Source organism: Nansenia antarctica (assembly GCF_963989245.1).
Source record: "Nansenia antarctica genome assembly, chromosome: 7".
Lineage (NCBI taxonomy): Eukaryota > Metazoa > Chordata > Actinopteri > Argentiniformes > Microstomatidae > Nansenia > Nansenia antarctica.
This window is the reverse complement of record NC_137677.1, coordinates 21,491,635-21,516,879: the sequence shown is the minus strand read 5'-3', so window position 1 is coordinate 21,516,879 and position 25,245 is coordinate 21,491,635. Positions and strand designations below refer to the sequence as shown.

Genomic DNA, 25,245 nt, shown 5'->3' with positions numbered 1-25,245 from the left:
ACGTACACACACGTACACACACACGTTTTTATTGTCACCACAAAGAGACTTTGTGGATTGAATGGGGGGGGGGTCCTTGAACATTTACAATCACCAAAGAAGATGTACAGACAGGTGATCACAGACGTACAGAAATCAAACAACATCTATTCTTGTGAAATGCGTTTTGGTTTCAGCCTCAATTGTCTCAATGTATTTGGTCCAGCTGCCCCAGGGGAGATAGAAGCTATGGACTGACCTTGAACAGAAGGGCAAGTACGACCAGTTACCTGTCTCCTTAGACCCGAGTCAGATCGTGAGCTTAGAATTATACGGTTCTATCTCCGTTTAGGGCAGTTCAGAGATATTGAGCGTCAAAGTTTTTACATTCCATTATGTTTTGTGAGATGGAACCTTTGTATTTTATGAATTACTAACTCAACATTTAAAAAATAACACCACACAGGCATTAATAAACACCTAATGGATCAGATTATGTAAAAAACTAAATTTTGACAAATGGAGATAGAACCTCATAATTCTAACGTCACGATCTGTCTACACTGTAGTACCAACCCACCTGTGTCTACCGCTGGCCTCGCACATGTGTCCGTCGAGGGGGTCAGCTGTGGTCGAGGTGGCTTTATCTGCCCCGTCCTCACCGCCGTCCCCCCACGCGATGCCATCAGCGCCCCACCCTGCGACGCCGTCAGCCCCATCGCAGGTGGCGCCACCTTCAGGGTCAGCAGGGAGCCCGTCCGGCTCTGCTTGACCACCACCAGGTCCGCCGCGGCCGCCAGCATCTCCGCGACGGAGTAGAAGCCGAGGTTGGCGACGCGCAGCGGGTGGCCGAAGCGGCGGGCGAAGCTGGCCTTCAGCTCCGACAGGCCCACGGGCCCCTGGGCAAGCAGCTGCCGCAGCTGTGAGCGCAGCTGAGCGGGCAGGGCCGGGGGGGCGTGGCCCCGCCGGGGGAGGGGGCCGGCGGGGAACTGTTGTTTCCTGTAGTGCGGGGAGAAGAAGCCCATACCGCCACCGCCCCTGTGTGGTTTGTTGGTCTTAGGGTCGCGCTGCCGGGCCACCATCTCCCCTATGCGTCGGGTGCTTTCGTCCATAACCGCTGCAGAGGAACCAAGGGATGGGAGGGAGGGAGGGGAGGGAGGGAGGGAGGGAGGGGAAGAAAAAGCGAGGCAAAGAGTTGGGTTGGAATAAAGTCGTTTTTCGTGCATACGTGTGTAATTTTACTCTGTGCAGGTCATAGTACTAAAATGGTAATGGTAAATGGACTGCACTTATAGCGACTTTTTTGCTGCTCCAAAGCGCTTTACAACGGCCTCTCATTCACACATTCACACACACATTCACACACCAATGGAGGCAAGCTGCCATGCAAGGCGCCGGCCCGCTCACTGGGAGCAATTTTGGGGTTCAGTGTCTTGCCCAAGGACACTTCGACATGTGGCCAGCCGGGGCTCGAACAGCCGATCTGCCAACCTTGTGATCATTAGACAGCGACTCTACCTCCTGCGCCACAGCCGACTCTGTGCAGGTCATAGGCTAGTACTAGACTGGGCTTTACCTTTCAACACCAAGCTGCCATCTTCCAAAAAGTCCATCTTCACCACGTCAGGCATCTCCTTGATCATGTCCATCACGCTGTGGAAGCCGAGGGACCTCAGAGGCAACGGATGGCCCACGATGCAGAGGTAGTCCCGTCGCAGGTGGTCCGGGGACAGGCCTAGCTTGGATGAGTTGAGCAGGGAGCGCACATCCTTCTTCAGGCCCCAGAGTAGCTGGTCTTGGGTCATCCTGCCGTCAACTGTCAGACCCATGAGATGAGCAGAGTAGAGGAGAACAGATACTTATGTACAAACCTAACAACATTTCGAAAATCGTGACGTTCGAATTATAAGGTTCTATCTCCATTTTGTCAACATTTAGTTTTTTACATAATCTGATCCATTAGGTGTTTATTAATGCTTGTGTGGTGTTATTTGTTTAAATGTTGAAATTTTTGAGTTAGTAATTCATAAAATACAAAGGTTCCATCTCACAAAACATAATGGAATGTAAAAACTTTGACGCTCAGTATCTCTGAACTGCCCTAAACGGAGATAGAACCTTATAATTCTAAACGGAGATAGAACCTTATCATTCTAAACGGAGATAGAACCTTATCATTCTAAACGGAGATAGAACCGTATCATTCTAAACAAGAAGCCCATACCGCCACCGCCCCTGTGTGGTTTGTTGGTCTTAGGGTCGCGCTGCCGGGCCACCATCTCCCCTATGCGTCGGGTGCTTTCGTCCATAACCGCTGCAGAGGGACCAAGGGATGGGAGGGAGGGAGGGGAGGGAGGGAGGGGGGAGGGAGGGGGGGGGGGGGGGGGGAGGGAGGGAGGGAGGGGGGGAGGGGAAGAAAAAGCGAGGCAAAGAGTTGGGTTGGAATAAAGTCGTTTTTTCGTGCATACGTGTGTAATTTTACTCTGTGCAGGTCATAGTACTAAAATGGTAATGGTAAATGGACTGCACTTATAGCGACTTTTTTGCTGCTCCAAAGCGCTTTACAACGGCCTCTCATTCACACATTCACACACCAATGGCGGCAAGCTGCCATGCAAGGCGCCGGCCCGCTCACTGGGAGCAATTTTGGGGTTCAGTGTCTTGCCCAAGGACACTTCGACATGTGGCCAGCCGGGGCTCGAACAGCCGATCTGCCAACCTTGTGATCATTAGACGGCGACTCTACCTCCTGCGCCACAGCCGACTCTGTGCAGGTCATAGGCTAGTACTAGACTGGGCTTTACCTTTCAACACCAAGCTGCCATCTTCCAAAAAGTCCATCTTCACCACGTCAGGCATCTCCTTGATCATGTCCATCACGCTGTGGAAGCCGAGGGACCTCAGAGGCAACGGATGGCCCACGATGCAGAGGTAGTCCCGTCGCAGGTGGTCCGGGGACAGGCCTAGCTTGGATGAGTTGAGCAGGGAGCGCACATCCTTCTTCAGGCCCCAGAGTAGCTGGTCTTGGGTCATCCTGCCGTCAACTGTCAGAGTGAGATGAGCAGAGTAGAGGAGAACAGATACTTATGTACAAACCTAACAACATTTCGAAAATTATGAAGTTCGAATTATAAGGTTCTATCTCCATTTTGTCAAAATTTTGTTTTTTACATAATCTGATCCATTAGGTGTTTATTAATGCTTGTGTGGTGTTATTTTTTTAAATGTTGACATTTTTGAGTTAGTAATTCATAAAATACAAAGGTTCCATCTCACAAAACATAATGGAATGTAAAAACTTTGACGCTCAGTATCTCTGAACTGCCCTAAACGGAGATAGAACCTTATAATTCTAAACGGAGATAGAACCATATCATTCTAAACGGAGATAGAACCTTATCATTCTAAACGGAGATAGAACCTTATCATTCTAAACGGAGATAGAACCTTATCATTCTAAACGGAGATAGAACCTTATCATCCTAAACGGAGATAGAACCTTATCATTCTAAACGGAGATAGAACCGTATCATTCTAAACGGAGATAGAACCTTATCATTCTAAACGGAGATAGAACCTTATCATTATAAACGGAGATAGAACCTTATCATTCTAAACGGAGATAGAACCTCATCATTCTAAGCTCACGAACAGATACTTAATTGTCTCGCCTGGTAAAATAAAAATATAAAAATAAAAGACTCGTGTGAACTCACCGCTCCCCCTGGGTAAAGCCACCCCCGACAGCGCTTCCAGCACGGAGCTCTTCCCCGAGCTCTGGTCCCCGATCACGGCTATGGCTGGCAGCGCCAGGTCCCTCTCCACCCCCAGGGAACGGAGGGAGTCGATCAGGTCGATGCAGGGACGCACCTTCTCCTCATACTGGTGGTTCAGCGTGTTATTCATGAGGAGATCAGTGTTTAAAGTGTTTAAAGTGTTTAAAGTGTTTAAAGGAAACTTAAAGCTTAAAGCCGCGGGTGAAGTCAATGCACTTGAGATGGAGAGAGGATGGATGACTTCTCTCATGTGACGGTGAACGAACAGGTTCAGTATATAAATGATACAACTGTTCAGGGGAGTGGCATGGGGGGGAAACCGATTCTAAAGGATGCAATGTGAGGAGAAAGCTCTTTAACTTTCGTTTCCTCAGAGAGTCACGTGCCTATTGTCAGCTGACCAGGGTTTTTCCTGGCTCAAAATGAGGCGGATGCCTACATATTCCTCCCAGAAAGTGGTAAAATGCTTATGGTGCTTATCATTCATCACCTGAGAGATACGAGCTAACTTGACCCCAAGTGGCGCTTGGCAGGACAAATGCCGTGACTCCACAATCCGAAAAATATGATTCATTCAAACTTGGATAAATATTCTCAAAATTACAATGGGGTTAAATCACAACCACTTTAGTTATCTAAAAATATGATATGGGCTATACTCTACTTTCACCGCTAGATGGCGCTGTCTCGCCAGTAAAGTCGTGATTCTGATTCCATTTATTACCATAAATCCTCTTTTAGTAGCCTGGCTGTTCATTTGCTTAATCACAGAGTGCATCTGGTGTGTGTGTTTGAGACAGACTAACACCGTTGCTGTTGCCAAACTGCTGCTCAAGCCCACGATATGACAGAGCTGAATATATCATACAGGTTCTGTCTACTGAGAACAAAGATGTTAAACAAAAATATATACAAATTAAAATGCCAAATGAAACTAAGATCATTCATTCAACATGTTCTAGATCCCCTGGAACAAGTAGTCACAACACTGAGAAATAAGAAGGAATCAGTAGGTAGTCGGCGCACGCATCCACGCCGCTGAGGTGTGTGTATCAATCCTTCTGTAGGATCCATTGCGACCGTTAAGTCAAACAACGACTCTGAAATGAACACTCAGAAAACTAAATCATGACTCTCAAGTCAGTAAAAAAGAGTCGCTCAAAAAGAGTGACATCATAGGGGTGATTTTCCTTAAAACCCACTCTACAGAATGTAGAAAAATCACAGTTTTCACATGTGTACACTTTTATCGGCGCTGGAGATAATGAACGTGATGTTTCAAAACGGTGACGTGTCCCTTTAAACCTCCTAACTTTGACGAAATCAACGCACTTTCTCTCACTGACACAAACGGCGCTCGGCAGAAAAAATCGTGAGTCAACTTGACGAGCGTCACTGTCTATAATGCCTATGATGACAGGTGAAGCTGACAGCCTTTTACCTCTCAACTTCTCACCTCATATTCTCTCTGTAGCTCCAGGGCCTTGCTGATCCACTTCAGTCTCTTCTTGTCAGAGAGCTGGGACCACTGTCTCCTCAGGGCCTCCTTGAGCTCCTTCTGGCTTACCTGGCAACAAAAGTGAATCGGTTATTGTGAGATGAGTGTTTTCCGAATTCCGTACTTGTAAAGTCAGGTTCCCCTGGATACACTTACGTCAGGGTGTAGCTTCATGTAGGTCTTCTTCTCGTGGTTGTACCACAGCTGCTGGGGCGTCTTGGGCTTCTCTGGGAGATCAGACTTCTTCTTCTCCTCTATCAACTCGGGGTGGTCCTCTCTGAAGTGAAATAGAGCCAAAAAGCCGGTTTGTTAAAGGAGCATTAAAAGTATTGGATTTAAAGTGCAATAATAAAATCAACTCAACATCTGAACTAGACCAAGTTATCTAAACTTGACGATTATTTTTAATAGCTATAGTTTAAGTGGTCCACTTAGACTGCCCACCATGACAAATGTCAACAGGAGAGAGAATGACACTCACTTGAATCGTGCCATATTCTTCTCAAACGACTCCTTCTCTCGCTGAAATTCTGTGATATACTTTTGCTGTTGGGAACAGAACAGAAAAACACAATTAGTCAGTAGCAGAATGATTTCATTGCATGTCTTCATAAGGCTACATTTTTTTACATTGTTGATGGGATGGAATCTGTCTTTGAATAAATATTTATTCAAAAAGACATGATGACTGCAAATTGATCTTCACCTTTCTCTTCTCTGGGAGCTCCTTGTATTTCTTGGACAGAATTTTGGTGAGGTCCAGGTTGCTCATCTCTGGGTGGATCTTGGCATACTTGGCTCGCTCCTCCATGAAGAACCGGAAATATGGTGTCAGAGGCTTCTTTGGGAAGTCTGGGTGGGTCTTTAAAACAGTAGAAATATAGCATCATTCACACAAGAATTCACACACAGAAAGGAAATTTAGCAATTCCACTACTCCAACTGTCAAATCATTGCATTTTATATGTACAACAAAAAATCTGATCCTTTACCTTCAATTTCTTCCCTTTGTAAGGGTTCTTTACATACTCAATGGCATCAACTATGAGCTCCGTCAAGGTCCTATACTTCCGTACCTAAAAAAAGTAAACGAGATAGACATACAGTAAACCTCCAAATGAAACTCAGATTTAGATACATTTTCCATTTCAGTGACTGCAGCAATACAATTACTGTCTCAGAGATCAATTTGCTGTTGACATAATCTACTCTACATCACAGGGCAATTCCCTTACAACTGCCCAAATTCCTAATTATACATTTTCTAGCCACATTTCTTGGAGAGGAAACTCGCAGTCACACACAAAAGTGTTACTGTAACATGGGTAATTCATTCTCATGTCTCCTTTACAGACAGATGTAAAACATATATTTTTTTTAAATGTATGAAGTTTGCAAATGCTTCCCACATGATTTTTTTCATGATAGTCATTTACTGTAGGTGAAAGTTTGTTTACTCAGTCTTCATATACATTATAAAATGGCCTTTCTGTGAATTCTGATTGGCTAACCTCGGTGGACACCTTTGACCACTTCTGTTTACACATGTCACTGGTGAACCCTCCAAAGCAGACCTTCTCCCAGTCAAAGTGGGACTCTGTGGTCTTGTATTTCATGGCATCCACATCAGGCAACAGGCTCCGGATCCTCTCCAACAGGCTCAGGCAGTCCTCCTTACTCCACGTGTCCAGAACTGCACAGGTACAGGTACAGATACAGAACATGTCAAGGCCAGTTTTATTAGACAGACACAATTTAACCTTGTGCTGACCCAAAATAAAACTATAAGCCCTGGCAAATATACGGTCAAATGTATCAATCACATGTGAACGGAATTCAACGGATACATCTCAACAAAAGTATGTTATTATTACACTTGTTTCATCAAGGCAAGATAACATGAGGAGCGTGGAGAAAAACAGGTTTAACTGTGCCAGACTTCCAGACAAAATATAGGCTAAGCTTATAGCTTTTGATCTTAACAAAACAAAAAGCATTGTTTGGAGGAATGGCATTCTGCAAGAGATTGTCTAATTCCACATGTTGGTAATGAACATGGACATGTTAAATCAGCCTACCTGGCTCAACCTTTATCCTTTGACCAGTCTGAGGCTGTGGCGCAGTGGACACACCAACACTGCTGCTGCCATTCATAGTGCAGTGTCTGAGGGCAGATCAACTGACCCGCTTTCTTACAACCCTGAAACCCAACAGAAAACACTTTCATTCAGTCATTAAACCACATTTTGGTTTAAAGCTGAGTTCTGCCACTGGCAAAAACTATAGCAAGCTAACCGAACACGGGAGACGTTCAGTGACAAGTCGAGACATAGCCTACCTTCGAGCTCTGCGCGGTAGAAAAACAAAACTAAAACAGCAATATGCGTACAAGGTTTTACGTTTCAATGTTTCAAGATATCATCTGACTTCTTTCCATTCTATACAAACACACGTGTTCGTCTTGAAATACTGTATTGGACGCGATGACACGTGCACTGTTATGTATTGAAAGTGTAATTTTGAGCTATGTGGACCACCGTAGTTGGAGTGATAAAAAGCGGATAGGTAAATGCGGAAATGATTATGCCTGTATACCTGCGATGTGTTCAGTAAAGCTACTACGGATATAATCAAAGTGTTTCGCCGCCTCTGCCTCCATTCTTGATCGGGAATTATCGATGTTATTGTCTACATCAGAGGTTCCCAAACTTTTTTTAACCAAGGCACCCCTGAAGCTTTCCCCCTTCTCCAAGGCACCCCAACTCTACGAAGATTTTAAAAAAAAAATGCCTCGGAGCTTAAACTAAAAACAATACACGATGAATTGGTTTGAAAATGTGTGTTTATATATAATACATAAGTATTGCCCCAATGAATTTTAACAAGATAATAAAAGTCATAAATGAACTGTAATGGATGGGCAAGAATGCATAGGTCAGTCAAACTACCGCTAAATTAAATAAAATGGTGGCCCTCAAGGATTGTACAATATGGGAGGAGACTCAGAGGGAATTCTTCACACAAATAAAATATCAACGGCCTGTATAATCAATCAATGGAACAATGCTTTTTTGGGGGGGGGCTTAAAATAATGCCTTAAAATGTAATTCTCATTTCAATGCTCATTCTGAGATTATTATTTCACATCTGAACCAAACGGGTAACTCACAACTATAATAATTTAACAATAATAATCATGACAGAATTGTAAAAATTGAGAGAAATACAAAACAAAGAAATATGTTGTATCAATATCATCTTCCAATTGTTCTTTGTATGGCAAGTCGTGCTCACTGACAAAAGTTATCAGTTCATCTCGGAGCTCATAGACACGGGATAACACCTTGCCCCGCGACAGCCAGCGGACCTCTGTGTGTAATAAGAGCCCCTCATGCTCGGACCCCATCTCATTGCACAATGTGCTGAACAGCCGTGACTTCAGCGGGCGTGATTTTACATAATTAACAATTTTCACAGCTTGGTCCAAGACTTCAGTGAGGAGTAGTTAGTTAGTAGTAGGCCTAGTTAGTAAATTAATATCTTTCAAATCTGAGAAATATATATTTTATTTGCTTATGAACTCCATTGCACATGTAATAAACAAACGTTTATTAATGTATTATTATTATAATGTTATATTATAGTTTTTTACTTACTTGTTTTTTTTTCCTTCTTTTTTTTTACGAGCAGATTTGGCGGCACCCCCGGACAGGTGCCGCGGCACCCACTTTGGGAACCTCTGGTCTACATACATAACAAAACAATTGGCGACGAGAATCGGTTTTGTTTCCCCCTGGATTACAAATTATCACCGGCGGGAGTCACGATCAGGGCGGTGTGCGTGCTGTGAAGTTCGGGAAAAGAGAAACTCACACTGCGCATATTGGAGGAGAGTAAACAAGTAAGTGAAACGGACTTACTTAAAGTGGGAAAATGCCGATGACTGGAGCATTTGGACAGTTTGATGACACTTTAGAGACTTGGAATGCTTACACTGAACGGTTTGAGTTTTTTGTTATTGCAAATTACATTAAAAATGACAAGGTGGTGGCAACCTTCCTCAGTATAATAGGAGCTAAAACGTTTGGCTTGCTAAGGGACTTACTCCAACCAAACAAGCCAGGTGCCTATTCTTACAAGGACATTGTGACAACGTTAAATGGACATTTTTGCCCAAAGCCTTTGGTGATTGCAGAGCGGTTCAGGTTCCACAAGAGGAATCAAGAGGAAGGTGAATCCATTACTCAATATGTAGCAGTACTGAGGAAATTGACTGAACATTGTCAGTTTGGCACATCACAGTGTGACACTCTGCGTGACAGACTTGTGTGTGGATTAAGGAGTGAGGCAATACAGAAGCGCCTGCTCACAGAGGAGCACCTCACATTTAAGACAGCTGTGGATATTGCAATATCAATGGAGCTAGCTGCCAGGGAAGCACTGCAGCTAGGGGCTGCCTCAAGAGTGCATGGGGTAGCAGCCACACATGATAGACAGAGAGGGGGTACCCTGGAATGTTATCGTTGTGGGAAACGTGATCACCTGTCATCAGAATGCTGGGCAAGGGAGCTCCTATGCCATCACTGTGACAAGAGGGGACACATTGAGCGGGTTTGTAGAGCTAAGAGAGAGAAGTCAACAAAGGACACCTTTAAAGATAGGAAAAAGTCAGACAAGGCAAACACAGACAACTGGCGGTCAAAGAAGAAACTGCACAGTGTTAAGCAGGGACAGACAAGCAGCAGTGGAACAGACTCAGAAGAGGAGTTACCAATAAAGGTGTTAACTGTAAAAGGAGGCTCGGCAGCCTATAGTGTCACCCCGTTATTGGAAGGACATCCCATTACGATGGAAATCGATACGGGAGCCGCTGTATCACTAATGTCAGAGACACTGTTCAAGAAAAAACTGAACCATATGCCATTGACTCAGGCAAAGCTCATTCTAAAAACATACACAGGTGAAACCGTCCCCATGGTTGGGAGGGCTAAGGTCCTAGTTGAATTAAATGGACAAAAAGTCAGGCTTCCGATCTATGTGGTCAGAGGGGACTATCCAGCACTGATGGGCAGACCATGGCTGGAGGTGATGCGTCTGAACTGGAGAAAGGTGAATGCAGTATCAGAAGATACCACCGGCCTATCAGCAGTGTTAAAGCGACATGCAGCCGTGTTTAAAGACGAGCTGGGGAGCATGAAAGGCATCACAGTCAAGCTGCAGGTCAAACCTGATTCCAAACCACGCTTTATGAAAGCCAGGACTGTTCCCTATGCACTCAGGCCAAAGGTCGACGCTGATATACAGAGGCTGGTGAAGATTGGGGTCATTGAGCCAGTACCATACAGCGACTGGGCCACCCCCGTGGTCCCGGTAATCAAGAGAGATGGATCAGTTCGCCTGTGTGGTGACTTCAAGGTAACTGTTAACCCGGTGCTGACTGTTGAACAATACCCTCTTCCAGTGATTGAGGACCTGTTTGCTGGGTTGGCTGGTGGTAAGAAATTCAGTAAAATCGATCTGAACCAGGCCTACCTACAGATGCATGTTGAAAAAGAGTCACAGGAGCTCCTCACCATCACCATCACCACCCACAAGGGTCTCTTTAGATATCACCGTCTGCCGTTTGGCATCACCTCCGCCCCGGCAGTGTTCCAGAGGGCCATGGATCAGGTCCTGAGTGGTCTCTCTGGTGTGCAATGCTATCTGGATGATATCTTGGTGACTGGAAAGGATGATGAAGAACATCTGCTGAACCTGGATAAAACTCTGGGAAGAATATGGCTTACGTGTTCGCCAGGAAAAATGGGACTTCTTCAAGGCAGCAGTGGAATACCTGGGCCATGTCATCGATGCAGACGGGCTCCACACAGCGGCCTCTAAAGTGACCGCCATTTCAGAGGCTCCTGCTCCCGAGAATGTGAGCCAGTTGAGATCTTTTCTTGGGCTTCTAAACTATTATGGCAAGTTTATTCCACAGCTGGCTACGCGGCTAAAGCCGTTGCACGAACTACTGAGGGAGGGCAAAACATGGTCATGGTCAAAAGAATGTGACGCAGCGTTTAACATAGCCAAAGCAGCATTGACCGACAAGAGGGTGTTAACACACTTCGACCCGTCCTTGCCTCTCCAACTCGCATGTGACGCATCGCCATATGGAGTGGGCGCCGTGGTGTCCCATATCACACCGACTGGAGAAGACAAACCCATCGCGTTTGCGTCACGTACGCTGAGCACAGCAGAAAGGAACTATCCACAGATAGAGAAAGAAGCATTAAGCATTATCTTTGGAATTAAAAAGTTCCACACTTACCTGTTCGGAAGGAGGTTCACCCTGCTGACCGACCATCGTCCTTTGACATCCATCTTGGGTCCGTATGCAGGGATACCGACCCTGGCAGCAAGCCGCATGCAGCGCTGGGCACTGCTCCTCAGTGCTCACAACTATGACATTAAGTACCGGAGGTCAGGGGCACACGCCAATGCGGATGCTTTGTCACGCCTTCCACTTCCTGATCACCCTAAGAGCAAGGAGCAAACCATTTTCTACTTTGACATGGTGGAGAGTGCCCCGGTGACTGCTCACCGTGTCAGGAAGGAAACAAAGGGGGACCCCATCCTCTCCAGGGTGTTTGACCGCGTTATGAGAGGGGATCTGTCACAGGTTCCTGACGCACCACCGGATCTTCAGCCTTACCTTTCGCGGGGGAAGGAGTTGACGGTGACGGCTGGATGCTTGCTCTGGGGCATGCGGGTCATAATCCCGACAAAGCTGAGAGAACCAGTCCTGAGAGAGCTACACTCAGGCCATTGTGGCATCGTCAGGATGAAAGAGCTTGCACGCAGTTACTTCTGGTGGCCTGGGCTAGACTATGACATTGAATCTAAAGCCAGATCATGCCCATCATGTCAAGTCATCAGAAACGCACCAAGCCTGGCTCCGCTGCATCCTTGGGACTGGCCAGCGTGTCCCTGGCAACGAGTTCATCTGGATTTTGCAGGACCAGTTGATGGAGCTATGCTGCTGGTGGCCGTGGACGCACACTCAAAGTGGCCTGAGGTGGCTGTCATGTCCACCATCACCTCGGGGAAGACCATTCAGATATTGAGGGAGATGTTTGGTCGATTTGGACTCCCTGAGCAGATCGTCACTGATAATGGGCCATCTTTTGTATCAACAGAGATGGAGGACTTCCTACAGAACAATGGAATTAATCCAGCAACGGATTGGCAGAGAGAATGGTGCAAACTGTAAAACATGCCCTCAAAGCATCCAAGAGTGAGGCTCCCTTGAAGCAACGCCTTGATACTTTTCTATTCAAGTATCGTAATACCCCTCATGCAACGACTGGGACCTCGCCAGCTTACCTTCTAATGAAGAGGCAGCTTCGGACACGTCTTGATCTGCTGCGACCTACCTCAACGGAAACATCAGTCCACGAGAAACAGCAGGAACAAGTAAATCAGCGAGCTAAGCGGTCTAAAGACAGACAGTTTGATGTTGGAGACTCTGTCCTCGCACGCAACTACACTACTAAGGAGAAATGGACCCTTGCCACGGTCCTCCGGAAGACTGGACCTGTTTCCTATCATGTTCACACCAAAGACAATCAGACATGGCGTAGGCACGTGGACCAGTTGTTGCCTAGAGAGCTAGGAGTGACCAGCCCCACATCCGGGGCATCAGGATTCGCGTTCACGGACGAGCTGACACCACACCTGAGCATGCCGGTACCTGCAGCGGCCACACCTTCGCCGCCTGCAGTAGAGCCAGCACCTCCAGACCCCTCGGTGATCGAATGCCCTGTGATCGAGCTGGAACCCAGCCCTTCTCCGGTGCTGAGGTGCTATCCCCCAAGAGACAGGAAGCCTCCTGAGCGCCTGGTGCTAACCCTGTCTACCATCTCTCCCTAGTTGACATTTAATGTGTATGATGCTAATGTGGACATTATCATTTAAGGGGGGAGGAAATATGTTATGTATTGAAAGTGTAATTTTGAGCTATGTGGACCACCGTAGTTGGAGTGATAAAAAGCGGATAGGTAAATGCGGAAATGATTATGCCTGTATACCTGCGATGTGTTCAGTAAAGCTACTACGGATATAATCAAAGTGTTTCGCCGCCTCTGCCTCCATTCTTGATCGGGAATTATCGATGTTATTGTCTACATACATAACATGCACCTTCGCACAACCGCTGCGACGTACAATGCAAGCCGACACTCGCTTTGATTGTTTTTGTAACCATGTTTCTATCTGAATTAACAATAATGGGTCATTTCTTTTATATGGTGGCTTTTCTGTCCCCAGTACAAATCATGTTGTATTTTTGGACAAATACTAATTCCATTAGTTTTTAAATGTACAGTCAATTGTTATTATGAATACAATGATATGAGCTTCTAAGTTGTTGTTTTTTTACATTTTAAAGGCTTTGGTTAAAGATGTAAATGGGAGTTTGCCATGTCCCCAGTGTTGTTCATTCAACTTCAATAAAATAAAAAAAAACTAATAAAAACATATACATTTCCAAATATGTTATTATTATTTAATTTTCCTGAGCAATATCTATTGAATTAAATATAGTTTTTTATCAACAACAACAAAAGATAATTGTGCAAAAAATGAAGGTGGTATGTTTGTCCCTGCGGTCACTGTCCACCCTGTTGAGCTGTGTTAATGTCCCTTTAAAAAACAAAACATAATTTCCCAATCACATCACTCTCATGAGGTGACATCACATCAGTGGAGGGGATTTCAAATGTGGTAGGATGTGTGATTTTCTACCTCTTTTACCATCTGATTTTGATGTTTTTATCCAGTGAGTTTAATGTGGTTGACCATAATGTGTCCACCCTGTTAGGCCTAAATATTGGAGCGATCAATCAAATTGAATAATTTCAAAAAAGTGATTAGTGCAAATTAGATTCCTCATCAAGTATTCATGGTCATGCTAGGCATTATGCTAACACAGGCAGGCTAAAGGCTAACTTTAACTCAAAATGTCCACCCTGTTAGCCCTATTCAACTAACAGTGTATTCTAAATAAAATACAATTTAGGTGCCTGAGCTCGACCACTATTTGTTTTTTTAAATATAGGTAAATCAACAATTTATTTTTCACAAGTTATGAAGTCCAAATGGCACCCTATAAAAAAAAAAAAACTAATAGAAAACGACCCTTACTGATTTATTTAATTTGGGTTACGCTTAAATGTTGCTTAAAAAGCACAACTCAATGCTGATGGTGGTTTAAAAATAAATGTTCAGGTACCAAGAATCACTTTTATTGCTGTCACGTTCAGTAGCCTACATATTTGATATAAAATACAAACATATGTTAGAGGTTGCATTATGACATTTATTCCATCATCTACAGCAGGACGTGTTGAGTCACATCGCAGGGCTCAGTGGTGTCTGTCTTGCTTTGTCTTTTAAGAAAACAACATTGCAAAATAAAAATGCTTTTTGACCCATCTCCAGAATGAGCAAGAGGTAGGCTAAAATAAATGTAATAAAACTGACCAGATATAAGAGCCTCGTTGATCTCAGTGTGCATTAAAGAGCAAGTGATTGTTTAACCCTAACCCTTGGTCCCAGGACACCAGCTAAACCATATAGTACATTAATAAAATAACAAAACATGTATTTACAACTTGCATACAAATAAAGTAAGATAAACACAAATACTCAGCATTTCTCTAGTACTACTTCAAGCACTCTCAAGATGACAAGCAAACTCTGCATGTCAGGCCAGTGTCTACTCTAGAACTGTCTACTCTAGAACTGTCTACTCTAGAACTGTCTACTCTAGAACTGTCTACTCTAGAACTGTCTACTCTAGAACTGTCTACTCTAGAACTGTCTACTCTAGAACTGTTTACTCTAGAACTGTCTACTCTAGAACTGTCTACTCTAGAACTGTCTACTCTAGAACTGTCTACTCTAGAACTGTCTACTCTAGAACTGTCTACTCTAGAACTGTCTACTCTAGAACTGTCTACTCTAGAACTCAGGCCACTGTCTACTCTAGAACTCCACCAGATAGATGCGTGCTTGCGTCAGGCGTTTGAGGCGGCTCTGCAGTTTCGCCCTCTTGCTGCCAATGTCAGTGTCCTCCATCAGCAGCTGCTCCATGTTGTCCTTGTCCTGTATCATATGCAGCATCTCCCTCTGCAGCTGAGAGGCCGACTCCTGCAGGACCAGGTAGCGGATCACCATGGGGACCTGATCCGCCAGACGCTGACTGGCAATCTGGTGAAGACCAGAAATAAACATGACTAAATGGCAGGGGCAGAGACTATGAACTTCCTCTCACACCATCACACTTGTACATACACAAACATGCATGCAGACACACATACAGACCAACACAAAGGACACACACACACACACACTTGTGCAGTGCATTAGAAGAGGAACATGTTGGGCCCCTAGGGAGCCATGTGAGCTTGAGAGGGTAACATCAAAGTACTGATTGACACTTACTTGATAATAGGACTTGAGGTGCAGCATCATCTCCTGCAGAGAGGCATGGTTGTCCTTGCCGTTGACAATATTATTATTGAATAGGCTGGTAGGACCATCCTCCTCGTACTCCCTCTTCCTTTTACCCAGGCTGTGGCTGTAAGTGCTGTCCTGGGTGTACACTATCAGCTCCATCTTGAACTGGGTCCTCAGCATAGACTCGGCTGTAAGCTCCTTCTCAAGCTTAATAGCTTCAATCTTAGTCTAGAATAGAAGCAGTCATTCAGTTTACACAACAAATAGATTCAAGTTTAAAGTTTATTGTTACGTCACATTACACAAGTTAAGAGAGTAAAATGATTAGGCTTCGGTTCTTGACATTACATTGCAGCACAAAACACAAGGCAATAATAATTCAAGCGTAATTCAAGATAAAAAGTGACAGTAGCACGGGACATAAGTGGCAAACAATAATAGGCATAATACAAGATAAAGTTGTTCTATACCTTTGCTGTTTTCATGAGGTATGGAAATCCGGTAAAGCTGGTCTGAGCCAGCCGTATGAACGCCTTTCTTACAGCATCTAGAGAAGGAGAAAATTATGAAAACGCTTTTTGATATCAAAACACTTTTACCAACAATGCCCTGAGGAAGGCCATAGGCTAAAACATGTGGGCATTTGCCTGTCTTTTAAAGAGACACTTGTAAGTAAAAGGTAAGGATACATTTTGAATAAGCACATACCTGATATCTCCTTCAGCTTCTTGACGGCTGGTTCCTCCAGCAGTTTGATCTGGTCCTTCACCATCACCTCAAAGGTCTTGTAGTTGATGAACCCAGGAAGCTCTCTTCCACGGTACATCTCCTCATAGGTAAGCACCTCTTTCTCAATCTTCGTGTTAACTGCAATATTAAACATTATCCCTTCAACATTATTTTGATTCAAACTCAAGTTCATGAGCAACTTTGTGAATTAAGAATTAAGTTAAAAAGAAGTGCAAAAATTACTAAAGAAAATATATGTTTTCTAATCAAGATATCAGCATTGTATGTACTTCAACATTAACAGTTGCTAAAAGTTCTTTATCTTAGAATATGTAGGCAAAATATTTGAATTTAGATATCATACTAACAGCTCTTTCCTGAGTGGTCCAGATGGACCTTCCACTTCCCAAACTCTTTTCTGAGCGTGGAGAAGATGTTAAACCTGTCTCCACTCTTCAGCTCATCCCCAGTGGTCATGCTGATAGCATCCTGGGTGAACGCTGTCACTTTCTGAAACATGAACATGAACATCCATCAGGGAGAGAGTGGTGGTGTGTGGAGTAATAGCAACCAACAATGACTTGATTTAATATAACTGTACATTATTTCCTGGAATTCTACCTAACAGCAGTGTTACAAAGAAAGATAACGCTTGGGTGGCCTGGGGTGGTCTTCAGTGCACACATATGCCCATGTCGGCATGGGTTCGAATCCAGCCGATGCCCTGCTGGCACCCCCTCTCCTCCTTACTTTCCTGTCTATCTTCACTATCTCTATCCAATAAAATGACAATTATGAGTGGGACTGCCCCACTCAGAAAAAAATAACCTTAAAAACAAAAGAAAAACATATGAAGCTTGGTTCAAGGGTAAATGCTAAAGCCCAATTTATACTTCTGCGTAAAATCTACGCCGTAGGCTCACGTGCACCTGTCCAAAAATTTAACTATGCGGCATACCTACGCAGACCGTAAGCACTGTGATTGGTTCGCTTGGTAGCACATGATTCCAACATGATTCCGACTCTCGTAGGCCAAAATGCGGAAGCCATGACAGAAATGTCATTTACTTTTTCTGTAATTACTTATTAATAATGATTTGAAAAATTATGATAACAATCTTATTATCTTAGTTTGATGTCATTTCAATGCATTATAGACATTTTCTTTTCAACAAGCATAAAAAGAAAATCGCTATTATGCTGCTATGAGTACACCGACCAACGCGACGCAGACCGACCAACGCAGAACTATAAATTGGGAGAGCCCTTGCGTGGGCTACGGCGTAGCCGTGCGTAAATCCGACACGGAAGTATAAATTGGGCTTAAGGGACGCACATCGATCAGGAAGTAGAGCCTTTCTGCTGCGTCAGAGGGAGGTCCAGTGCTGCATCTCTCCAGTTCCATGCGTGTCTGCGCCAGCTTAGCTTCAATCTGTTCCTCCAGACGAGGAAGGGATTTCTAGAGAGCAAAACACACAAGACATGAAGAACCCTAACCCTTAAAAACTGTTACTTACAGTCTGAAGATGTTCATGGCCACAGAGGGTCAGCAACAACTTGGAATATAGAGCAGTGAAATATAATGAAAGATGAATTCACCTCAATATGGTGCACCAGTTCCAGGGTTAGTTTCTCCGCCAGTTTAGGGATGGTTGCATGGCCTTCATCATAAAGTGTACTGTAGAATAAGAATAAACCCAACAAACAGCTTAAATCCCAGCTTATAAATGACTTATAAAGAGCTTAAACACACTTAAACAAGTGTTCACATTTTGTTTTTTAAATGTGGGGCAGTGAGTTTGTTTTGGTGAGCGTGTGGGTTGTTATTGAACCGTTGATGATTCTGTCACAGGAGCCAAAGCTATTTGGTTGTGAAGTCTGACGTCAAACGTGACGTTTAGCAATTTCCGGGTCCAAACCAGTGTACTAAAGAGTACCAGTGTACTAAAGAGTACCAGTGTACTAAAGCGGTAGAATAACAGTTCAATCGTTTTTTAGACTGGGATCTATTCATACAACAAGGGACACAGCACTTTCCAGTTTTTCCCATGTTGTCAGCGTCTTTGAGCCTCGGAAAAGCGCTATAGAAATATAATTTATTATTATTATTACTGCGGCATTGCGAAGAGAGTGCCTCAACCAACTTTGGACCCGGAAATATACCCGAATAGACTGCGCCTTTAAGGTAAAATAAGGGCTATTTGAAAATATATGTAAATGGTCTGACCTGAGATGTGCGTGCTCTTTGAAGAAGGCCTTCTCCCTCTCTGTAGCCTCTGTCAGTGAGACCTGCTCAATGATCTCCTGCTGGCCCCTGCACTTGACTATCATGTAGCCTTTAGTCAGGGGGATGACCTCATTATGAACAATCTCAAGCACGGTCTCCTCCGTGCCTTTGTCAACCAGGTCACGCTTGGTCAGGATGCCTGTGCAATGATAAACACACACACACACACAGTTATGTCATCATGATTCATAAAGATCCAGCCTCCTTTCTAATAATCAAATGTGCGCTGCAGAACAAGAATGTTTATTTACCTAAAGTCCTTTCCCCCTCTGGGTCCACCTCCTGTGCCATCTTCAAAGCCTCTGTGGTTGCTATGTCAACGTTGCATGGCACAACTACCAAGCTGATTGTTTCTTGCCTTGTGATGAACTTCCGTATCAGTCTCTTGATCTGGAAATGTAGATGTACATTGTCAAAACTGCCTTTTGTTTTCACAATCTTTAGTGAGGGAGGACCGTGCTTTTACCTGCTCCCCGATGTTCTCAGGTTGACCCTTGACAGCCACCCTGGCGATGCCTGGCAGGTCTATGAGTGTGAGGTCTGGCACATCAGGGGATGCTATCTCCAAGCTGATGAGGTCATCACTGATCCCCACTCCCACACCAGCCATCTCATCCTGGGCTGGAGGAGGGAAGGCACAAGAGTACAGGGGCGCTTAGGTGGCGTAGTGGATTAAGCGCTGACCATGTACCGTATGGAGGGTGTATCATGCCGTATTTAAATACAATACACACATCGGAATGCAATACACACATCGGAATGCAATACACGTGTAACACTAAATACAATGAATGAATGAATGAATGAATGAATGAATGGACTTTATTGTCATTGCTACAGTACAGGTACCAAACAACAAAATTTAGGAGGGGTGGCTCCCCTGGTGCTAGGAAAGGGGGAAAAAAACACTTTTAAAAAAAAATCACAAGAAGGGAAGGAGCTGGTTTACATAAATAAAGGCTATGTACACTATCCACTGTACTATACTGTACAGATAGACGACTGGGGTTGTCATATTGCACAATACTATTGTTTCACGTTATTTAAAGTGTCGCAGTTTGCAGGCTTGAAATGTACATATTTGTGCCTCAGCACTACACCTGATTTTTTCAGTCCAGCAGCTGCCATACAATCCGTCCAGACTGTCCAGGGCCCAGAACTTAGGTCTTTGCTGTGTTCAGGGCCTGGACGGCCCTGTGGTAGAAGCTGTTCTTCAGTCTGTTTGTCCTTGCGGCCATGGTCCTGAACCGCCTTTTCGAGGACAGCCGGGTAAAGTGTTCGTACCCAGGGTGGGTTGGGTCACTGGAGATCTTGGAGGCCTTCCTGAGACAGCGTGTGTTGTACAGCTCTTCCAGAGAGGGGAGGGGGGCGCCGGTGATCTTCTGGGCTGTTCTCACGACTCTCCGTAGCGCATTTCTCTCCGCGGTTGTGCAGCTGGAGAACCAGTTGCAGATGCCGTAGGTGAGGATGCTCTCCACTGCGCCGCGGTAGAAGGTCACCAGTATCTCCTGCTTGCTGTGTTCCTTCCTGAGGACTCTCAGGATGTATAGCCGCTGTTGTGCCTTCTTGATGGTGGCTTTTGTGTTGTCCTTCCAGGTCAGGTCATCCTGCATGTGCACCCCCAGGAATCGGGGGGTCTCCACGCTCTCTCCGTCGATGAGCAGGGGCTGGATCTCGGACTTTTTCCTCCTGAAGTCTACGATGATTTCCTATATATAAATAAAATAAAATAAAAAAGCAATAGAAAAGAAATGGCCAAATCAGGGAGGTATTTTACATGTGTGTTTTTTTTTTACAGTTTAGCTCCGACCAGTGCCACCTGCAGAAGTTTTCGGATGACTCCTCTATCGTCGGTTACATCACAGACGACAGGGATGAGGAGTACAGGGCCCTGGTGGAGAGCTTTGTGCAGTGGTGCGACACCAACTACCTTTTGCTTAACACCAGCAAAACAAAGGAGTTGGTGGTGGATTTTAGGAGGAAGAGAAGGACCCCAGCCCCCATCACCATCAAGGGGGTGGAAGTCAAGAGGGTGGACTCCTACAGGTACCTGGGAGTACAAATTAATAACAAACTGGACTGGACTGACAACACCGAGGCTCTTCTCAGGAAAGGGCAGAGCAGACTGTTTTTCCTGAGAAGGCTGAGGTCTTTCGGTGTCTGCAACAAGCTGCTGCAAATGTTTTATCAGTCGGTGGTTGCCAGCGTTCTGTTCTTCGCCGTGGCCTGCTGGGGTGGAAACATCTGTGCCAGGGATGCTGCGAAGCTAAACAAACTGGTGAAGAAGGCCAGCTCTGTGGTGGGGACCGGGCTGGACAGCCTAGAGGTGGTGGCAGAACAGAGGATGGGGAAAAAACTGGCGGCCATGCTGGCCAATCCCTCCCACCCGATGTACTGCGAGCTGGCGGGGATGAGGAGCAAGTTCAGCCACAGATTTGTTCTCCCCCGTCAAAGTACAAAAAGATTTGGACAGTCCTTTGTTCCAGCTGCACTCCGACTCTACAACCAGGCCCTGCAGGGTGGGGGAGACCTGGAGCTGGAACTTTTGGAACTTTTTACTTATTGAGCCTGCACTGTTTTATGTATTTTATTGAATGTTTTCTGTTTTCTGTATTGAATGTTTTCTGCCCTAACTGAGCTGTTTGACAACAAAATGTCCCCATTGGGGACAATAAAGGTTTTCAATCAATCAATCAAGTGTATATACAGCACTCACCTTTTCTCACTGTTTCGCAGTCTTCTGGACGACTGTAGCTGTGGGGACCGTTGAAGCAGGTCCGTACGTTGTAGCAGTCACAGACACTCATCCTGATGTCGCAACCCCACTTCCAGGGACACTGGGGGTCATTCCTGGAGTCCGTCAACGGCCCTGGTAACTCTAGTAGACAGAGAACACAGACAGGATGAGTTTAGTGGAATACGATGAAGGGAGAGAGGAAAAAGAGGGCAAGAGAAATGCTTTATTCTAAGGTCTGCCTCTAAACGTTAACTTTGTTCAACATTTATCCAACCATTTATCACCTGAAGCCTTGTATAAATCAATAACAATAGATCTGATGAACTTGCTCACTAATTCAAGGGTTAACAAATGATGTATCAATGTTTCTAACAGTGGCGGGCGGTGCATTTCACACCTAGGCCTTCAGTGATGTCCTACACAGTCCTACCTGAATTATTCCACCTCTTAATACCATCATTATGACACGCCATGGCTCTAGAAACTAGACATTTAGACAGAAACGCAGTATCAACCGGGCGTTGCAATTGTTATTATAGCGGCACCTTGTCTGGGTGTATTAAATTCATTGCATGAAAACGAAAGCATCAGTTATTTCCCAAACTTTGCTTATCGGTCTGTCGATCTCGATAGGGGAACCGTATCGAGTCCATTCAAGGCTGGTTATCTTCCTCATGTTCATACGGTCACAGGGGTGTTTCTTCGTTTTCGAAGATAGCACCCCGGGAAGTGATTAAAAGATCGCATTGAAGCCCCACTTACTCACACAGCTGAGCCAGTGCGCAACACCACACACATATCTACGGACCCCAGGGTCGCTCCGTATATCTACATCTCTTTCAGAAAAAATAAAATGCTTTGTACTCACCAAAACAACTGATTATTTGAACACAAAATCCATCCTCCTCTCTTTCCTCAAGAAGACTTCAATGTCTCTGTTGTACAGTTGATCAGTTCCACCAATAAGTCCTTTTCTACATGGCTAGCGTCGCTAACATCGGGGTTGGCCGTTCTCTTCTGATTATGTCTAGCTTTTCTTGGAAGTTTCTTCTTGAAAATGGCATTGTTATAATATCTGCCACCAAATCTACCTCTTCTCCTCCTTTAGCCATTGCAGCTGCTTGTCGAACAACAGCTTACATCTACACAAATTAGCTCGATCAAGTTCAGTTTGCTAGCTCTGTCTCCCAATAGTGTGTATCCAATCAAAAGACATGCAGGTGCTGATCAGGTGCTCCGCCATCCAGCAGGCGCCTTCGTCGGATTTGCTCGCCAACTCGACATCTGACTACCGTACGCCACAGTTATTTTCTCGTTCACTTTAAATTACAATCTGTACTCGCGCCACTGTTGAATCTGCAGGCGGGCAGACTTCTTGGTACCCTGGCAACACATTATGGCTGAAATTATATGATTGGATAAAAGCTAAAGGCCAGCCCTCCAAATGGCTGGAAGCAGCGCAACCAAGAGGAAAGCTATGAAATGAAGAGAATAGACTGAGGGAATAATTGAATACATCTTTGTTGAAAAAATATATAAAAATTCAATTAATATTCTGATGATGTTTAGGCCAGCAGAGAAGGCCTTGCTGGCCCTAACGGCCCAACACTGGAATCAGGTGAATATAATTCCAGGGTTGAACTATATATTCTGAAGTAACTCCATGCCTTATAAAGTATCCGACTGCGGTGGCTGTTGTGTCTGGTGATAAAAACCATGGGTTCCTCTAAACAGTTGTCCAAGGATGCCAGAATCAAGATAGTTTCAAACTACCCTAACCCTAAACATAACCCTAACCCTAAATAAATGGAACAAGTCAAGGCAAGATCTGGAAGACCAAGAACAATGTCAGATAGAATGGCCCGAGATCTGGTGAGGAATGCTCAGAAGAACCCACACATCACTGCAAAAGAGCTGCAGGGGTCTAGGGGTGCCCAAATGTTTGCACCCCACTGTACATGCTATTCAGGGACTTTACACATAGGCAAATCTCTGGTTGGATCGTCTTCCATCTGCACTCTGGGCCTTGTACGAGTCATTATAGGTATTCCTGGTTTGTGGCTTGTTGTCAGCTTTGTACATGTGTGTGTTGTGGGAGGCAGCTCTGTAGGCCATCCCATCATATCTGAAGAATATTTAAAAAAATAAAAAATACAATCATTCAACGTGTTCAAGAATAACACACATAACATAAATAACACCATCTATCGTAAGCCAAATCTCACGATGTAGTGTATATGAAATAACTGTCCAGAGAATGTCATTTTGTTGAGGTAAGCATGGTCGAAGCAAAATTGCTTATTTTGGTGATTAAGTGGAACTTACTGGTTCTTCTCTGGAACCATTCCCCGGCAGGCTACACACAACAGTATCCCTCCAATAAACATCACAGCCCCGCCTATCCAACCCACGAAGAGGGCAGGGCCAAATGTGTACCTGGAAAATGTAGGAGATGCAGAAAATTAACATAAGAAACATTTATTTGCAAATCGGCATCATGACCTTAGAGTCGGTAACTCAGCTTATGTACAAAGTGCGTCCATTCTGTTTCACATTATGTTTACCTAGGAGTGAGAGGTCCCCCCATTCCACCGAACCCCCCTCCCCCCAATCCCTCAAGTCCACCAGATGAGTATGTGGTGAAACGAAAGCTTTGCACAACTAAGTTGGCAAAGACGGACACCCCGGCAATCCCACAGATACCTGAAAGGAAATGTTATGTTTTGTTAGAAATTGATGCAAAAGATTTGGGTTGCCAGATATTACCATTTACAAAAACATCAATGCACCTGCTAGAAGACACATGACCCCAGATGCCAGAGTCATAGTGGCCTTGATATTGTCCTCCATGCTCCCAATTTTCATGCACTTCAGTGCAAAAATGGCAATCAGACAGCCGATTCCTCCCAGAATAATTCCCACGATCATCAAAGCTCGCACAGCTTGAAGCATAGCTAAGGGACAAACAAAATCATGGTTTAAGATGGCAGCTTTTTTTTACTTTGACACTTGCAACATAGATATTCATGCCCTGCGTAAGTAATGGGAGAGTGAAGCATTTCTTTCTTCTTTAGGCTCCACTTGGATCTGAAATTCAAACAATTACTATGAGGTTAATTAAGAAATATTTTTTTTTTAATGCATAGTCCCTTTATTTCAGGGTACCCAAAAGAGAGGGGACAATAGGCTTGACATGTGTTACTGGTTTCAGGTGTGATTCATCACATAATTTGTGCAGTTATAAGAGAGCTTTCGAGTCTGCTACTGGTGTCTGCTACTGGTGTCAACATGAGGACCAAAGAGACGTCAATGCCTTCATTGGAACATTCTTCAGGGAAGCCATTATGAGGCTGAAGTCAGAAACAGCCAAAACCATAAATCTACCAAAATCAACAGTGTGGAACATCATTAAAAGGAATTAAAGCACTGGTGAGCTCCGAAATTGAAACGGCCTGGTAGGGCCAAGGAAGACTTCCACAGTGGATGACCGGAGAATGCTAACCATGATTAAGAGGGGACAGCCCTTCCCTACTTGCAAGGATTGGTCAGCCCACAATCCAGTGCCCCGATCACTCCGCTCTTCCACCTCGACTGTCCGCCCGGCACTGCTGGCTCTACGTGGATGCAGCAGTCGTGCTACCCGGTCACAACTTTTCACTGTCCTGGCGCCCCGCTGTCCTGGCGCCCCGCTGGTGGAACGAGCTGCAGGGACTGCAAGTCACTACCTATCTTCCAGCAT

At 44.8% G+C, this 25,245-nt stretch overlaps 3 protein-coding genes across 3 annotated transcripts; all 3 read right to left on the bottom strand.

Moving 5' to 3' along the window:
• Positions 1-4,946: 4,946 nt before the first annotated feature.
• LOC308162484 (nucleolar transcription factor 1-like) lies at positions 4,947-7,912 on the bottom strand (the record flags this gene model as incomplete). The annotated part of the gene is made up of 8 exons (XM_080536634.1): positions 4,947-4,958; positions 5,212-5,322; positions 5,410-5,530; positions 5,735-5,799; positions 5,960-6,115; positions 6,246-6,329; positions 6,765-6,946; positions 7,849-7,912. The coding sequence occupies 8 exons, from the start codon at positions 7,910-7,912 to the stop codon at positions 4,947-4,949; spliced, it is 795 nt and encodes a 264-aa protein (XP_080392760.1).
• A 7,367-nt stretch (positions 7,913-15,279) lies between these two features.
• LOC308162483 (interferon-induced GTP-binding protein Mx1-like) lies at positions 15,280-21,576 on the bottom strand (the record flags this gene model as incomplete). The annotated part of the gene is made up of 11 exons (XM_080536633.1): positions 15,280-15,504; positions 15,739-15,981; positions 16,224-16,300; positions 16,462-16,620; positions 16,851-16,992; positions 17,819-17,941; positions 18,082-18,160; positions 18,710-18,908; positions 19,021-19,159; positions 19,236-19,390; positions 21,486-21,576. 11 exons carry the CDS (start codon positions 21,574-21,576, stop codon positions 15,280-15,282), a joined length of 1,632 nt encoding a protein of 543 aa, XP_080392759.1.
• Positions 21,577-23,480: 1,904 nt separating this feature from the next.
• On the bottom strand, positions 23,481-24,458 carry LOC308162482 (claudin-18-like; the record flags this gene model as incomplete). The annotated part of the gene is made up of 4 exons (XM_080536632.1): positions 23,481-23,631; positions 23,832-23,942; positions 24,071-24,209; positions 24,296-24,458. The coding sequence occupies 4 exons, from the start codon at positions 24,456-24,458 to the stop codon at positions 23,481-23,483; spliced, it is 564 nt and encodes a 187-aa protein (XP_080392758.1).
• Positions 24,459-25,245: the final 787 nt, after the last annotated feature.